The 17,978-nt window shown below is 54.8% G+C and overlaps 1 protein-coding gene across 1 annotated transcript; it reads left to right on the top strand.

Moving 5' to 3' along the window:
* The first annotated feature begins 949 nt into the window (after positions 1-949).
* Positions 950-17,226, top strand: TUBA8 (tubulin alpha 8). Its single transcript, XM_082665763.1, has 5 exons — positions 950-1,050; positions 10,028-10,250; positions 11,674-11,822; positions 13,368-14,048; positions 16,900-17,226. Exons 1-5 carry the CDS (start codon positions 1,048-1,050, stop codon positions 17,191-17,193), a joined length of 1,350 nt encoding a protein of 449 aa, XP_082521889.1. The 5' UTR covers positions 950-1,047; the 3' UTR covers positions 17,194-17,226.
* The last annotated feature ends 752 nt before the right edge of the window (positions 17,227-17,978 follow it).

Below are 17,978 nucleotides of genomic sequence, written 5' to 3'. Positions count from 1 at the left end.
GAGAGGAGACAGAAGCGCCTTAACTCTCTTTAGCACTGAATGGACTCTGGTGGGGAAGTTTGCACTGAGACCAAGGATCGATGACGGTCCTGCCCACCACTAAACTGGGGAGGGGAGGGGAGAGTGAGGGAAGTTCAGTAAGGTGGACAAAATCTGAAGTGTGAAGAGAGGGCCAGACCCGTTGTCCCCACCCCCTGCAACCAGGGGGAGCGGGGCAAGCCCCTGGCCCTTCAACATCACTTGTGGTCACCAAGAGAAAGGCTTATTACTGAGCAAAGAGGCAGCCAGAATCCTGGTATCGTTGTGCAAGTTCTGGGCTTAAAAGTAGGAAGAGGGAGTGATGAGAAATGGATCAAGAAAGAAACTTGAAAATAATGGTGGAGGGAGGAGTAGAAGCGGGAACAGAGGACGCACTGAGCACCTGCTATATTCTCACTAATTCTTATCTCAGTTAATCCCCCAGTAGGCAGGCCGGCCTCGATGGAGGCACAGCGGGCTTCAGAGCAGAGGCTCCACCCCTCACTCAGCACAGGCTGACGAGCGGCAGCAGGGCTGAGCTCGGAGCCTGTCCCTCCCACCCGGTACCCTGCCCCACCACTCCTGCACTCCCCCGGGTTGGGGGTGACTTCGCGAGCTGAGCCCCAAGCAGGTGCCTTTCCTGCCTGGGCCGGGCCTTCCTGGCGCAGCTAGTGTTTGGCCGCAGGAAGAGGATGAAAGTTTGGGGACCGTGAACGTTTATTCTAAGCACTTTACATTTCTTCCTAAGCGGCTGGAATTACAAAGGCTGATCCTACAGACCCTAGCGTGGGAGCCTGGAGCCCAGCCGCGCAACGCGCGCGTGCGGCGCCCGGGCAGAGACCCGAGCCGCGGGTGGGCGGGGAGGAGCGATTGTGACCTGCCCGGTCCCTCCCTCGCCAGCACTGTGATGCTGCAGGGCAGCTGCTGGCCCCCTCCCGCCTGGTGTCACAACAGCGGAGGCGGCTGTATCTGGAGCAGTTGGAGTGGGCAGGCCCAGCCGGGAGCTAGCGGGCTACGGGAGCGGCCGCGATGGTGAGCCTGCCGGGCCGGGGCGCGGTGCGCTGGGGGTTGGGGGTACGCGGCGCCCAGCGCAGGGCCGCATCCACGCGGGGGCTTGCAGCCATCGCTTTGGATCTAAGGAGTTCGAAGTCTCTTGGGGGTGTCAGTTCAGGGTCGAGGGATTCGTACCCTCGGGCGGAGGACAAGCCGGTGCCAGTGCCCCTTCTCGTAGAGAGAAAGTAGGGACGGGGGCGAGTTGCCCCTTAAAGGGACCCAAGGGAGATGTGCACACTCAGGTGAGGGGAAGGGGGACATGGGGGCCCTCGCAGAAGAGGTGAGGCTCTGAGGCATCACCTTGAGGCAACTCAGGAATCCGAGTGGGGGAGGGGCAGGCAGTCCAGGGATTCCCAGAGGCTGGGGGCGTGGGCGGTCAGGTCCCTACACCCAGCCAAATGTGACAGAGCCCCGAACGTGTCAGGGGACTTAGGGCGTCACAGCCCCACGCCTGGGGGCTTCGTTCTCCTTTCCCAACCCCGGCCATCTGGCTTGGGCTTCCCAGGCCCCCGGCACCCGCTCCAACTCCCCAGTTTTTCCAGTGGTCCAAGCCAGAGGACTCTGGCCCACAGGGCTCTCCTTCCGGAAGGCGGGGGGTGGGGTGGGGCTTCAGACCTGTGGTTTCCTACCCTGGCCTCTGGTCTGCCCGTCTCCTTCGCGGACTTACTTGCTGGAGAGGACCTCCCCCACCTCCTCCCTTCACCCCCTGCCCCCTGGGCTGGGTAAATTTGCCTCCAATACATTTGCCCGGACGCCTGGAAAACCAGAAATCTCCTCGTCCAGAGCCCGGCTGTCTGGGCCACTGGGAGTGGGGTGGAAAGGTTGGGTGGGGAAGGGGGCAGAGTGAGCAGTCTCACAGGCCAAGGTCAGGCTTTCCACACTCTTGCCCGGGTGTCAGTGACCAGCAGGACAGGTGAGGACTGCCCTCCTCCCGGCCTCTGCTCGTTCTGGAGAGTGCCCAGGGCCCCTGGCTCTGGCCCCAGCTCTGCTGAGTCTAGTCCAGGTCTGTCCCGCACCCTCCCTCCCCAGAGCAGCCTCCTCGTGGCCAGAGGAATCCACTCCTGCCTGAGGCCCCTGGTGCCGGGTCACGGAAGGAGCTGAGCTGGGAGTTCAGAGTTTTGGCTCCTGTCTCTGCAGCTAGCTGTGTGACTTCAAGAAAGTCACTTAACCTCTCTGAAGTGGTTTTTCTCATCTACAAAATGAAGAGGGCTTATGGTTCAAATTTTCAAGGCTCCACCTAGTTTTACTATTTTAACCTTTTTATTACAGAGAATTCCAAACATATACAAAAGAAGAGTGTTATAATGAACCCCTGTATATGCCTTATCCAATTTCAACAGTTATCTACTTATGATGAGTCTTGCTTCATTTACTCCCCTTCCCCTCTCTCCCTGTTATTTTGAAGCAAATCCTAGGCAGCATACTCAAGATTTGATATTTAATATTTATAATATCTAGCACGTAGCTAGTGCTTTATAATTTTCAAAGTGCTGTCTCTTGCACGTTTTACTTCTGACCTGAGAGCCATAGTGAGTCTTAGAGGGGATCCCATGATTCTAATCCAGCTCTCTGAGCAAACTTCAACGTGCATTCAATAGGCCAGTTTCTGAAAATACCTAATAAACCAAAAAATGTAAAGTAAAACCTTATTTTAAATGTGCAAAAGAATTTGAACGATGTTTAACTGAAAACCTATGGCTGAATATTCTGGAAAGAGAATATCTTTATTTTGAAACACTGAATTTTGTATAGCAGGTTCTATTTGGAACATTAATGTACATGGGCAGCACTGTCTTGATGGGGAAACTTTTTTTTTTTTTTTGCGGTACGCGGGCCTCTCACCGTTGCGGCGTCTCCCGTTGCAGAACACAGGCTCCCGACGCGCAGGCCCAGCAGCCATGGCCCACAGGCTCAGCCGCTCCGTGGCATGCGGGATCCTCCCCGACCAGGACACGAACCCATGTCCCCTGCATCGGCAGGCGGACTCCCAACCACTGCGCCACCAGGGAAGCCTGGGAAAACATTTTTATTGACCATTTCACACTCACAGAATCTAAATTTATTTATTTATATTTATTTTTGGCTGCATTAGGTCTTCGTTGCTGTGCACAGGCTTTCTCTAGTTGTGGCGAGCAGGGGCTACTCTTCGTTGTGGTACACGGGCTTCTAATTGCAGTGGCTTCTCTTGTTGTGGAGCACGGGCTCTAGGCGTTCAGGCTTCAGTAATTGCAGCACGTGGGCTCAGTAGTTGTGGCATGCAGGCCCTAGAGTGGGTGGGCGTCAGTAGTTGCGGCACGTGGGCTCAGTAGTTGCGGCACATGGGCTCAGTAGTTGTGGCACACGGGCTTAGTTGCTCTGTGGCATGTGGGATCTTCCTGCACCAGGACTGAAACCCGTGTCCCCTGCATTGGCAGGCGGATTCTTAACCACTGCACCACCAAGGAAGTCCCCAGAACCTCTTTTTCAAAACCCCTTGACTCATTCCTGAAAGGCTAGGCTGACACATCTGCACACCTGGACCCAGAGTCCCACCCGTGCCGAAAGGACTCTCCTTCCTCCAGTGGCTGGGCTTCCCTCCTGAGGGTTGGGGAAGGCTGCCCGTGTTGAGGATGGATGCAGCATTTCTGTAGTTTCTAGGTGAGGATTTTAGAACTAACCCTGTAACTGAGCATTCCCATCTGCTCCCAGGGTCCCTCTGGTAAGCAGGTCTCCTGGGAACTGAGACTGTGACAACTTTTTTGGTGTCGGTGATTCCAGGCCTCAGAGAACGTGTCTGTGGTTCACGGGGGGAGTTGAGAACACAGCCTCCTCACTGCACTCCTCCTGGGGGGACGGGCCCATGAGTTCAGGTGGGAACTGGCATCAGATGGCAACAAAGAGCCTGTCTTCCTGCAGAAATGGGCAGCTAGAAGGCAGAGTGTCCTGGGGGTGAGGTGGATGCTGCTTCCGAGTCCACGGGCCTCTGCAGACGCCCTGAGCGGGCGGCGTGGCTGAGCCCCACAGGGCCCGGGCTTAGCTTCCGACTCCGAGCACCCCAGGGGCTGCGGTCACTAAGTGCGGGTCCCCAGAGGTCCCTGGGCACGTGCTCTGGGTGGCAGCAGAGGCCCCACCCCCAGGCACTGTGTCCACAGGGAGCGTCTGGGCTACAGTTGGGCCCATGCAGAGCCTGGGAGTGAGGCTGCAGCTCAGTGACCTCAGTGACCTTGAGAGGAAGAGAGAAAGTTACAGTAATTTTTGAGGAGGAAAGAGCTAGTGAGTACACGGCTAGTGATGGGGTGGGTGGGAGGATGTGGCTCTTGGGGGCAGAGTAGACCCACTGCTCCCTCCCTTTGGCCACCAAGGGACTGACAGGACTGTCTGTGGCCTTTGTGGCTGACGTCCCCCGTCGGCATCGTCCTGTTAGAATTTCTCCCAGATGAAGAGACCAGGAGGAGAGTGGGTACCGTGTGCGGCGGATTAACACTCGCTCGCTTTCTCCGGCACCTGACCCCAGTGTCGGCTGAAGCTCAAGGGCCTTTGGCCTCAAAGGATCTAGAGAGTCTAGGAGTCTACGACCAGCCCTGGCCACTCCTGAGGGCCGTCTCTGCCACCCCTGTTGCTGCCCTGCTGCAGCGCCTGCAGCCTGATGTTAACTTAGGTCGACTCTGTTCCTGCTGTTTCTGGCTTGCTATCTATTCTTTGAGTCCAAATATGCTCTAATTGAAGAATTTTGAGCAGAGGTAGTGCAGTCTTTCGTGAACCACGTTGTTCTTACTTTAATTATCCCTCTGGAACACTGGTTCTACTTTTTACCTGTCATCTCCGACCTAGATCCTGAAGTGTAGGTGATTTATTATCCTAGCCTGACAGCTAGAAGTAATTGGGTCTAAAAATATGCTTCCTGAAGGCAACTGTGTGGCCCTTGACCCACAGGTGGTCGGGGTATGTGGCCTGGTCTCAGGTTTTCACTGGCCTACACTGTCAGGTCCCTTCCAAGATAATATGCCAATTACACTGTTTTGTGATAGTTCGAAACTATTTTTAAAGCTACAAAGCCTCCTTCTGCAGAGGATTGCAGTGAGCTTATCAGAGTCCTCTGAGAGCAAATGAAAAGGAAACGATTACTATTTAAACAGAAATAATATAAGGTTGACCTAAGGAAAGATTCCTTGCAGTGGAGTTATAAGAGGACTGCCAGGTTCTGGAGTGTCTTTCTTCTGCTGTCCTGCAGAACTGGGCGCCCTCCCCGGGGAGGATGCTCGTGGGCAGCTCTGATGCTGCTTCTGCCCAGCCTTCACAAGCCTACACTTCGGACAAACCAAGCAGTTTGTGGGAGCTGCCCTAAATTCTCCCGCCTCTCGTTCACACTGCTCCAGAGTCCAGCTGAAACACCTGCTGGCACACCTACATTCTCCAAGATGTCTGCAAATATTCCTGCTGGGGGAAACCAAGCTGCAAGCTGTCTTTTCTCCTTTGAGCTCCTGTTGCCTCTCAGGCCCTGGCCACTCCCCTTGTTAGATGGACTCCACGCCTCAGCAGGGTTTTCTTTCCAATCACCCCTGCTGCAGTCAAGCCCTGTACTCGATGCTGGGTATCTGGCCAGGAAATGGGGGCTCCTTGCTCTCCACCGGGTAAGTCAGAAAAGCAAAGAGCGGCTAGGAGCCATGCAGTAGAGCAGTGATGGGGAGGCGGGGGCTGAGGGAGGGCGCGTGGGGCCCCGGCTGGTGCGGGGCCTTCCAGACCTTCTGCAGGAGGGGACGACTAATGAGTGACTTGAAGGGCGAGTGGGAGTTGGCCCAGTCCCTCCTGATGCCGTCTTGCAGACAACGACAGTAGCTCTGTGCTGTGGGAACCAACAGAGCAGGTCACTTTGGTAGCCACCCAGCACTAGGTCTGGGGAGGGGTGTCATGCTTTCCTCGAGGAAGTGCGCTCCTGTGTTAGGTCTCTCCAGCTCCCTCACCTTCACCCCCTGGACTGCTGGGCCGGAGGCTCCAGCACCACTGGTGGGACCCCCTTCATCTCACAGAGGCCCAGGAGCAGAAAGCTGGCCTGAGCCCTACAAGCCCAGGGTCAAAATAGAACTGAGGGAGGAGCAGTGTGAGAGAGAAAGCAGGAACTCTGCCCAGCCAGAGAGGGAATCTGAAACATGAGTTTGGAGCAAACGCATGATGTAAAGGCCCTCTGCTGAGTCAGCTCACCCCCGGGCCCCGGCCTCGGCACTCACCACCCGGAGAAACAGTCCTGGTCTTGCAGGGAGGGTGGCCCACTTTCAGAGGCTCCCACCGCGGGCCCTTCCGTTTCTGTCTGCGATGGAGTTTTTTTGGTTTCGAGGTTTGCCGTCCAAGTTTGCCTTGCTCTCTGCTATCAGGCTTGTGCTGCCGTAGGTGTGGCCCACTAGAGCCCAGGGGGTTAAGAGTGCAAACGAGGCAGGGGGGTGGGTGGTGTCAAGGAGAGGACTCGGGCGGAGGTCAGAAGACCTGGATTTGGGGCCAGGCTCTTGCCCTGTGAAATTTCCAATCTGCCCCTTTACCTTTCTGAGCCTCAGCTTTTTCACCTGTAAAATAATGGGGTGGGAATCATATTCGGTGATCCGTGAGGCCAGCCCAGCTCTAGAATCCTGAAGGCTCTGAGCTCACATAACGTCCCTGGTCATGGCAGATGGGTGACCTGTCTTGGGCATGAGGGCCGGCCCCCAGGCCGTCCGCACTGGGGGTGCTTTGCGTGTTCCTGTATAGAGCCTCCAGGCAGGAAGGGGGTGGGTGGCAACGAGGCACAGTGGCCAGAGGAGCCGTGGGGTCCTTGTCCTCTCAGAGCAGGTGCAAATGGTGCACAGACCTTAGCACCATTAGTTAAATGAGGGGCTCACCTAACTGTTCATTTCACTGGTGATTTCTCATGTGACTTTTTGCAATTAATTAATTTATTTAGGCCGTGCTGCGTGGCTTGTGGGATCTTAGTTCCCCGACCAGGGATTGAACCCTGGCCCCGACAGTGAGAGCACCCAGGTCCTAACCACTGGACCGCCAGGGAAGTTCCCCCCTCCATAACTTTAAAGTTCTCTTTTGCCCTGACAAACTGGGCTCTTGGTCATTGCTAGTTGAATCAATGACAGAGTGAAAAGGGACAGGAAGAGCCTGGCCCTTCGCAGTGGGTCGTTAGGGTGAGGGGAGCCGTCACTTGGCTCATACTGTTTCCTTTCTTTAATTTTTGTCATTTTAGTATGAAAACCGTCAAACCTTCAGAGAAGTACGGTAGTGTATCGCCACCCATATATCCATCATCTGGATTTAATAATTACTATTTCTCTGCCATGTTTACTTTACCTGATGTGTTTGTGTTCGGTAGTTGTGGCACACGGGCTTAGTTGCTCTGCGGCATGTGGGATCTTCCTGGACCAGGGCTCGAACCTGTGTTCCCTGCCTTGGCAGGTGGATTCTTAACCACTGTGCCACCAGGCAAGTCCCCCCCACACCATAGTTTGATTTGTTCAAACCAGAATTCAGTTAACATTCACATACTCCATGTGGATGTTATGTGTCTTAAGTTCCTCTTGATGTGGGTCCGTCCCTCCTTCACCTTTGTTTTTCATGAGTTAAAAAGATTGGGTCAATTTCCCTGTAAAATGTCTCACCTTCTGGATTCATGTCGTTTTCTCGCCATGTCCCTTATCCCTTGGACCCCTGTGTTTTCTATAAAGTGGGAGCTACATATAAAGGGTGTAATACGTTAAGGCTGAGTACTTTTTATTTTTTTTGCGGTACGCGGGCCTCTCACTGTTGTGGCCTCTCCCGTTGCGGAGCACAGGCTCCGGACTTGCAGGCTCAGCGGCCATGGCTCACGGGCCCAGCCGCTCCGCGGCATGTGGGATCTTCCCGGACCGGGGCACGAACCCGTGTCCCCTGCATCGGCAGGTGGACTCTCAACCACTGCGCCACCAGGGAAGCCCCTGAGTCTATCGTATACGTCCCGTTACTCTTGTGAATTAGTGTAACAGGGAAAACTGCTCCTCCTAAGGAGTGTGTGTGTGTGTGTGTGTGTGTGTGTGTGTGAGACTGATTTCATCTGTGGAGACTGGCATATTGACTAGCATGAGGTTAAAGGGGGGTGAAAACCTCCGTATCACCGTGTTGGTGGTTTTCAGGACCCTGAGATCCTTTACTCTTCCTTCTCTGACCTTTGATCTTCCTGAAATACCCCTGTTTCCTTCCAGAAAGGCCCAGGGGATGCCTGGAGGATGGTTGGGAGGTGGGGTCACAGGACAACATGTGGGACCTGCTCCTTTCAGGTCTCTCCGGGTCCCCTCAGTTCACACCCCCCCGAGGAAACCACAGCTGCATGTGAAGGTGTGGTCTGGTCGGTAGCTGCTGGTTATGGGGGGTTCCTGGGGGAAGGACCCTGCTGCCTTAGGCCTGAATTGAGTCCGAAGATAAAGTCGTTTCATTGTGAGAGGAACGTAGCCTGGGGTCTCCGGCTTTCCACCTGTGCCTCTTCCAGGTGGAGAGTGAAGCTCCAGTAATGAAAATGCATAATGATAAGAGCAATCACAACAAAAGTGATCGAGGTAACTTATGCTTTTCAGATGAAGGGGGTTTACGTAACTCAGCCCAGGTCACACAGCGCAGCATGTAACTTGAGAGGCAAGATTTGTGCCCTGGGGTGTGGGTGGCTGTGAGCAAAGCCCTTTCCTGGCCACCAGCCTCACAGAAGCACAGAGGCCAGGGCACAGAGACAGGTGTGGAGCAGTGCCACGTTGTATAAGTGTTAGGGCACCGGCTCCTGACACCGCTGGCTTCCCTGCACCCACACCCAGGGAGCCCCAGGGTCCCAGGAGTCCCATACCCCATGCCCAGCCACGGTCTCTGGAGGCTCTGCTCCTGGCTTGGGTTCCCCGGAGCTGGAAAATGCCAGGTCGGGTCACAGTTAAGAATAGAAGGCCACAGAGCAGGCACGTGCTTCCCTGCCCAGCTCCATCTGGAGCACACAGTCTCCTTGCAGGGCCCCTGCTTCCCCGGTGGGTGTTGGGGGTGACGAGTACACCGTCCCAGCAAAACCATAACACACACTCACACACTCACATCCACACACACACACTTACACATATATACACACATACACACCACACGAATGTACACAACACAAACACACACGCACACCCCTCCCCATCCTAAGCTGTTAGTACCAGGACCAATCAGGTAACTGCAGCTTCACACCAGAGTAACATGGAGAAAAGGACACTCTAAAGGTCAGCTTTACTTAGCACTTGGCCTGACGTGGGCGAAGGAGCAGGTTATGGTGGCCACAGAGGAACTTTCCAGTCCCTCAGAGTTCAGGAGGCGCCTACTTTGTCCCCTCCCAGCCCTCCCTTGCTGATGTACTGATCCTTTCTCATTCCTACAGTTGTAGCCAGAACACTAATGACACCCATGATACAGACTCCAAAGTACATTCCACCGTGTGCTTCCCTGTTCTGTGATGCGGAGACGGGGAGCGCGCGCGCGCGCGCGCGCGCGCGCGCGTGTGTGTGTGTGTGTGTGTGGCGGTGGCTGGGAGGCTCAGGCTGCAGCAGGAACGGGAGACCTGCGCCGGGCACGGCAGTGGATTTGGGAGCGGTTTCTGCTGTCCTCACTGGTTCTTCCTTTGACCGGCTCCATCCGTGCAGGAGTCTCGTGGTTTGGAATTAGCCCAGTTTCCTCCACGCAGCTGCCCTCTTTTTCCTTTTCTTGACACAAAGGATTAACCCTGGAAAGCAATCTTTACAGCAAACCACAAAGCTGCGGTGCTTCTTTGGAACCGAGTCTTGATCCGGAGGCTGTGGTGCCCAGACCCCACGTGGCTGGGGCATGGCATGGCGGGAGGCATGGGTGTCCTGCCCGTCGAGTTCCAGGGATGGACAGGTCCTCAGAGGTGGGGGCCTGGGGGCCTGGGGCAGAGGCATGGCCGGGCTGGGGCTCTGACTGGGCTGCTCTCTCCCCGCAGCGGGAATGCATATCCGTCCACGTGGGCCAAGCAGGGGTCCAGATCGGCAATGCCTGCTGGGAGCTCTTCTGCCTGGAGCACGGCATCCAGGCCGATGGCACTTTTGGCACGCAGGCCAGCAAGGTCCAGGACGACGACTCCTTCACCACCTTCTTCAGCGAGACCGGCAACGGGAAGCACGTGCCCCGGGCCGTCATGGTCGATCTGGAGCCCACCGTGGTGGGTGAGTGTGGGCCAGGGTCCCCGCACAGGGACAGCACCGGACTGCAGAGGCCGTGGTGTCTGGGGAAGCAGATCTGCACGTGGAAGGGGTGGCTCATCCGGAGCCCCCCACCACGTGACTCTTGGCTCCTAGAGTTCTCCGCAGTCTCGGGATCTCAAGTGGGGATCACAGATCTCTGCTCCCCATTAAACCTCCAACCTAGTGCTCTCCACCGAAATCTGCTGAGACAGAGCGACATTGCCGACATTGTTTATTAAACACTAAGGGTCAAAATACAAATAATTTCAGAAATTATAAGGTGCCCTCCAACAGTCAGTTTCCCAAAGTGTATGTTTCCGCTCCTACGGTAATTGCAGTCTGTCCCGGCGGCCTGGGATAACCTTGCAGCGTCTCGCACACGAGACGAAATAGCAGCAGGCGCTTCCTCTTACAGCCAGAGGCTGCCGTAGGTTAGAATGAACCTCTTCTGGATCTTAGGGAGCAGGAATTCTGACTTGTGTTGGGGCAGGATTCTTGCTCTCCCAGCTCCCCCGGCCCCAGTACACCCTGGATCAGTCCTCGCTCTTCATCAGGATTTTCTCATCTTCAAAGTCTGCTCACCAGCGAAGGTGGACAAGTCCCCCAGGGATGTCTGGACACTGCCTGCGGTGCCTGAACACTGTTTCTAGGGCCACAGACCCCAGGCCCTCTATCCCATGGACGCTTGTACAAATACAGAAAGGGCAGATGAGCTTCCCAGGCCACTGCATAGATGGGTGCTTTCCCTGGGGGAGCAGAGGGACCCTGTAGAAGAGAGGGGCTGTAGGTGGGGCCTGAGGCACCTTGGCCTGCTGTGTGTCCACTTTGCGTGGACCTTGGAGGTGAGCAGAGCCCCCGGCCCCACGGCCTCTCTTGGGCTCCAGCTCTTCTGGAGCCTGGAACATAGCTTTGCTTCAAAGTTGTTCTGAAATATCTCTAATGCCTGACATGTATTGTTGCCACCAGAGATGGAGGTTAGGGCTGGGACAATTCTGGGGGAGCCTAGGAGCCAGGCATATTCTGAATCTTTCTCTGTGTCCCTGGAACATTTGGATGCAAGTGAAATCGGGTTAAATTCTGGGGTAAATTTTGCAGCATGAATGAAAAACAGGAGGGAAGCCTTGTGGGTCCAGGGGGAAGAGGCAGTCAACTTTGGTGTTTGGCCAGCTTTGTAAACCCAAGGCTTTTTAAGGTCCAGCCAGTAGAGCAGCTAGCTTCTCATTGCTGCTTGAGTCCCGGGCTTCTGGCTCTGTTAGTGCCTGTGTTACCCTGGAATTCTCTTAGCCTCGCAGGTATATTATAGGGTTGTCTGGTTCCACCTCAATGGAGTTCAGTAGGTAGGGGTGCCATGTGTATTCTCGTCTGGGAACCAGGTAGTAACACTGACGGTCCCCTCTCTTGGTAGATGAGGTTCGGGCAGGAACCTACCGCCAGCTCTTCCATCCAGAGCAGCTGATCACAGGAAAAGAGGATGCAGCTAACAACTACGCGCGCGGCCACTACACGGTGGGAAAGGAGAGCATCGACCTGGTGCTGGACCGCATTCGCAAACTGGTATGTGTTTACAAGGGCAGGGAGCTGCTGAGCTGGACGTACTAGGATTCACCTCTCTGAACAGGCTGGGTGGAGGCACGTGACCCCTGGCTACAGGATAAACGCCTAAGATCTGGGAATTTCTGCTTATGTCCGTAAGAGGCATTCACAGGGCTCACGCCCCTTCCTCTGGCTGGATGTTGTGGGCTGCCCTCCAGGTGATGCCCCGGTGGTGTCTGGGGAAATTCCAGGTGTGAGAAAGGCGAAGCTCTTTGCTTCCTGGCAGCACAGTTTAACAAAGCATTTAACTTGGAAGAGAAGAGGAAGATTGTTGATCTATTTCAGCACTTACAAACAGCATTACCAATGTCAAATACGTTCCGTTTAATCCCCTAAATAATGATACAAAGGAGATCTTGTCCTTGAACTTTACAGATGGGGAGATTGAGGGCCAGGATGGTTCAATAACTTGGTCTGGGTCCCGCAGCTAGAAAGTGGCCAAGTCAGGATCTGAACCGGGTTGGTTTGACTAGAAAGCTCAGGGTGGGTCCCTTGTCTACTTGATCCCCCTTTCCTAATCTGTACAACGGAAAAGGTTGGGCTTGATCAGGGGTCCTTGGGAGCTAAGGATGCCGAATTTTCTGTTTAGAGGAGGGCTAGTAGGGTTCATCAGTCTCAGAGCCATCTGTGATCCCTAAAGCTCAGAACCACAGGACTGAACACAGTCATAGATCCCGGCCAATGGGGAAGTTCTGTGACCTGTGAATTCTCTTAGTTCCGGTGAGAGCTGTCAGGTCCTTGCTTAATTATCACAACAACCTCATGAGATGAATTTTTTTTTTTTTTTTTTTTTGCGGTATGCGGGCCTCCCACCGCTGCGGCCTCTCCCGTTGTGGAGCACAGGCTACGGACGCGCAGGCCCAGCGGCCATGGCTCACGGGCCCAGCCGCACCGCGGCATGTGGGATCTTCCCAGACCGGGGCACGAACCCACGTCCCCTGCATCGGCAGGCGGACTCTCAACAAATGCGCCACCAGGGAAGCCCGAGATGAATATTTTTTATTGTTCTCACTTTAACCAAGAAGAAACATGAGTCTGGAGGATTCAGTTCAGTAACTTGCTCGAATTTTTACAACTCGGAAGTGGCAAAGTTGATGTGAAATCTCAGGTTCTCTGACCCATTTATCTTCCGGAGCCACCTTCCAAGGTTGGGCTGGGATGTGTAGGTCTGCAGTTCCCGCAAGATCAAATGACTAGGGCTGGGGAAGTGGGCAAGGAGCTGGGGCCCTCATGGGGCAAAGTCATTAACCGCCGTGGTTCTGGAAGCTCATTCCTGGTCCAACCAGGCCACTGGGCTGGAAGCTTCATGGACCCGGAGGTGTGTGCAGGTTTGCTGCCCGTATTTTAGCGGTTCCTCCCAAGACTGCCGAGGCTCCTTTGTGTTTCCTTGCTCCTTCAAGGCTGTTTTGATTTCACCCACTTGACAATGTTGAGGGATAGAGTGGGGCAGACAGAGAGGCCCGTGAGGGAGTCCTCAGAGCCTTGTCTCGTGTCCTCCGCTCCCAGACAGATGCCTGCTCAGGCCTGCAGGGCTTCCTCATCTTCCACAGCTTCGGGGGCGGCACCGGCTCCGGCTTCACTTCTCTGCTGATGGAACGCCTCTCCCTGGATTACGGCAAGAAGTCTAAGCTGGAGTTCGCCATCTACCCGGCCCCCCAGGTGTCCACGGCCGTGGTGGAGCCCTACAACTCCATCCTGACCACGCACACAACCCTGGAGCACTCGGACTGCGCCTTCATGGTCGACAACGAGGCCATCTACGACATCTGCCGCCGCAACCTAGACATCGAGCGCCCGACGTACACCAACCTCAACCGCCTCATCAGCCAGATCGTGTCCTCCATCACGGCCTCCCTGCGCTTCGACGGCGCCCTCAACGTGGACCTCACCGAGTTCCAGACCAACCTGGTGCCCTACCCCCGCATCCACTTCCCCCTGGTCACCTATGCGCCCATCATCTCGGCCGAGAAGGCCTACCACGAGCAGCTGTCCGTGGCCGAGATCACCAGCTCCTGCTTTGAGCCCAACAGCCAGATGGTGAAGTGTGACCCCCGTCACGGCAAGTACATGGCCTGCTGCATGCTCTACCGGGGGGACGTGGTGCCCAAGGATGTGAACGTCGCCATTGCTGCCATCAAGACCAAGAGGACCATCCAGTTTGTCGACTGGTGTCCCACAGGCTTCAAGGTGAGAGCTGGTGGCTCGGTGGAGACAGACAGCTAGAGAAGCAGAGGGAGACACCAAGGATGGGGAGAAAGAGGTGGACACTCAGGGTCTTGGACTGATGCACATTCCGTGGGAGCTCTGGGATGAGATGGGAAGAGGGGCTTAAGCCAAATGTAACACTACTTTCATTCATTAATTCGTTCATTCACCTATTTTAGGTCAGGAGAGATTTTGAGAGGATTATTGGAAGAGGGGGAGGGCACTAGTGCAGTAGGGAGAAGGGCTCCACCTCTCCTGCCCTAAGATCTGCAGACATCTCAAAGGTCAGGCAGAAAGGACTTTTCTCTTACAGGGAGGAGTGAACGGGGCTAGAACGAACTTGTGTGCAAGTGGGATGAAGAGGATGACTGGATGGAAGTAGCTCTGATCTGACGGTAGATCAGAGAATGCAGTAACCAGATTATTCAAGTTGCTGGAGAGGTGTAATTCCCTCCTCTAACACCTCAAAAGATGTGTTCTTCTCTCCCCAGTTTATTTTGAAAAATTATTCGCCCTGTAAGTTTTCATCGATTTCGAGAAAGGATAAGAAGTTTCATGGTTATCATATGGTTGTGATTCACATTATGAAGCCCTGACATTTCCACTAAGCAGGAGTGAGCTGGGAGCCTGTTGTAGGTCTGCGGTCTGGGTAACACCAGACTCTGAGGGTTGGTGTGGGTACACAATAGCCAGGGAAGACCCCCAGCTCCCAGGACCAGAAGATGTCGAGCACTGGAAGCCGCCCCCTGAGTCGCCCTGGCCGGGCAGGCAGCTGCCCCTGCACTCGTGCCTGCTTGACTGCTTTGTCCTGTGTCCCACGGTCTCATCCGAGTCCACCATCAAAGCGGCTGCCACCATTCATGTTAATTAGACCCCTGGCAGGCCTTTAATAATTTAGAGGTTTGCTGAGCACCAGAGGTGGTTGTGACAGTTGCTCGAGACAGAGATGAGCACGTCTCAGTTTTCCCTGCTGGGACTTAACGGAAACAAGACACCTCATGCTGGCTTCTCAGCTGAGAGGCTGATGGCAGAGAGCATCTCCCACCCTGCTCTGCTCCAGCCACGTACAGAATCCTTTCCCCTGGACTGTGCCTATTTTTATGTGGCAGTTCTGGTCACTCTTGCGAAAACATTCAGGATCTTCCCCCAAGTTGTTGGGGTTTTTTTCTTTCAAATGGAAACAAACAACAAAACAATCTAGTAGTAAAATGAATAGGCAAAAAAAAAAAAAAAAAAAAAAGAATGAGATATGAGGGTGGTGGAGAAATTAACAAAAAGGACATGCCCCCGTATTCTTGCCCCTTTATTTTAAGCTGAAGCTCCAGGGTTATGACCAGAAAGATAAGGCAGTGCTAGAACCTTTAGCTGCTTCTCAGAAAGGCACATGCCGTGGGGGTGGATGGTGTTGAACTTCACCCTGTAGCATCCTCCCCAGGGTCAAGGGCTGCTACTGCTGAAAAGAGAGCAGAGTTGGCTGGTCTAGTGAAATGTCATGTGGCATTGCCTTCTCCCTTCTCACTTTGGTCCTTCGCGCCTGTCTCAGCATCACCTCCACCCCCAAGATGCCACTTTTGTTTAAGAGGAATGATAGATCATTGTGAATTCATTTAGTGGGTTACCCACCTTGGCTGTACAGCCTGCTGCCACTCCCACCTCCACCTCTCAGAGGACATGCATTTTAAAGCTGTGAATTTAAGAGATTGTCAGTTAAGACCTGGTGGCCTGGTGGACAGGCATTTTGGGGCCAGCTCCATGGTTCTCAGTGTCCCATGAGTATTATCACAGTCGTCACCTGAGGCCCCTTCCAGGTTCCTAGAGCTCCTGGGGTCGGCTCCAGTTTGGGGTATGTGTGGGGAGAAGGGAGACTTCCGGGATATTAGCCCCCTCGTCAGGGTGGGCTGGATCAACTTGGAGGACCCTCCGTGCTGCCAGAACTTGGGGGATTGGCTCATCCAGCAAGAGTTTTAATTGACTTTCTTTGATTTCCATGCTTTTCTTCCAAGAAACCCCACTCCCCAGAGACAGAGGGCCTGGTAAATGCTGACACCATCCGCAGAACCTTTTGCATCTCTTTATTTATTGCTTGAGGATATCTTTTTAAAAATTGATTAATTAATTAAGTTTTGGCTGCGTTGGGTCCTCCTTGTTGTGCACGAGCTTCCTCTAGTTGTGGCGAGCGGGGGCTACTGTTCGTTGCAGTGCGCCGGCTTCTCATTGCGGTGGCTTCTCTTGTTGCGGAGCACGGGCTCTAGGCGCGTGGGCTTCAGTAGTTGTGGCTCGTGGGCTCTAGAGGGCAGGCTCAGTAGTCGTGGCACACGGGCTTAGCTGCTCAGTGGCATGTGGGATCTTCTTGGACCAGGGCTCGAACCTGTGTCCCCTGCACTGGCAGGTAGATTCTTAACCACTGTGCCACCAGAGAAGTCCTCTCCCTGATCTTTTAAACAGCCCTTCACCCTTGGCAGAGAAACTGCCCTAAACCTGTTGACAGCATAACTAAGAGGAACCCGAGATACCATTGGAAGGAGTGAACTTATAATAACCCCTGTCTGCTGGCACTGCACACGCGCCCTGCTTGACCCCCTGTTCCCTATCCTCATTTGCCTGCTTGAGTCTCCCACTAGGGTTTCCACCAGCCCTTCCCCTCCCCTTGAGTCTCCCGGCCCAGTGCCGCTTGCTTTTGCTTTCTCTCCCACACGCACCTCTCTACCCACCCGCCGTCCCACCTCCTGATCCCCTCTTCACATCCAGGCCTGCTGCCCCACCCACCACGTGACCAAGGTGCCCCAGCTTGTGTTATCCGCTGACTGCCGCATCTTCACCCTCTCTTCCCCAGGTGGGCATCAACTACCAGCCCCCCACGGTCGTCCCCGGGGGAGACCTGGCCAAGGTGCAGCGGGCCGTCTGCATGCTGAGCAACACCACGGCCATCGCCGAGGCCTGGGCCCGCCTGGACCACAAGTTCGACCTCATGTACGCCAAGCGTGCCTTCGTGCACTGGTACGTCGGAGAGGGGATGGAAGAAGGAGAATTTTCCGAGGCCCGGGAGGACCTGGCTGCCCTGGAGAAGGATTATGAGGAAGTGGGGACTGATTCTTTTGAAGAAGAAAACGAAGGGGAGGAATTTTAAATACAAACGTTCCTCGTGGCTGTGTCTCTTTATTCCTGCTGCCCCTCCAAGCACGTTTAACTTTTCCTAGAGCAGCAGACCCCGGCCTGGGTCCCGACACCAGTACCTGTGGGTGACGGGGCCAGCACGGACACTGAGCTCTGCCAGGCCCTCCCGTGGGGGAGCGCAGCTCCGTGTCAGCAAAGGAAACGAGAGTCACTGTCTCTGGGTTAGGGTGCAGGCCAGTCACACCTGTGCAGAGACCTAAGCGGGATTTAAAATTCTCTCTTAGGCTGGGCTCACCCCAAACACAGCCTGCTGGCTGGGGAGCAGAAAGGTGAGATCTGGGCGCGGGGGAGATTCTGGAAAGGGAGTGTTCTCAGAGTTAGAGTTAGAAGCAAGAGCCCATTTCCTGCCCTTGTGAATACACAGATAAACGAGTGGGATCATTCCAGACAGTGTTCAGTGCCGTGAAGCGAAAAAGCAGTGATGGGAGAAGTGGGTGGTGAGGTCAGGAGAGGCCTCGTGGAGACCCGGATGCAGCTCGGAGCCACCGCGGAGGTTCTGGAGTCAGAGCACGCCGGGTGGGTGTGTGAAGAGCAGGGAGGAGGTGAAGGTACCCGGAGGATGGAGGTGAGGGGTGCGGCCAAGAGCCATGCGGAGTGCAGGGCACACTTAGGCTAATCCTGCACAGGACGTGAGGAGCTTAGGTTTTCTCTGGGTGAAACACAGCATTTCTGTGTGGAATTCGGAAGGTTTTAAGCAGACACCTACTAAGCTTTATATACACATACACCTTATCTCTA

Source organism: Grampus griseus (assembly GCF_964374135.1).
Source record: "Grampus griseus genome assembly, chromosome: 11".
Taxonomy (NCBI): Eukaryota; Metazoa; Chordata; class Mammalia; order Artiodactyla; family Delphinidae; genus Grampus; species Grampus griseus.
The sequence above is the reverse complement of the archived record's forward strand: the minus strand, read 5'-3'. Positions and strand labels throughout refer to the sequence as shown.

Excerpts from the sequence above, each read along its gene's own strand:
- TUBA8 (XM_082665763.1), top strand. Across the intron at positions 10,251-11,673 it reads TCTGGAGCCCACCGTGGTGG|ATGAGGTTCGGGCAGGAACC; the intron begins GTGAGTGTGGGC and ends CTCTCTTGGTAG. Across the intron at positions 14,049-16,899 it reads GGTGTCCCACAGGCTTCAAG|GTGGGCATCAACTACCAGCC; the intron begins GTGAGAGCTGGT and ends TCTCTTCCCCAG.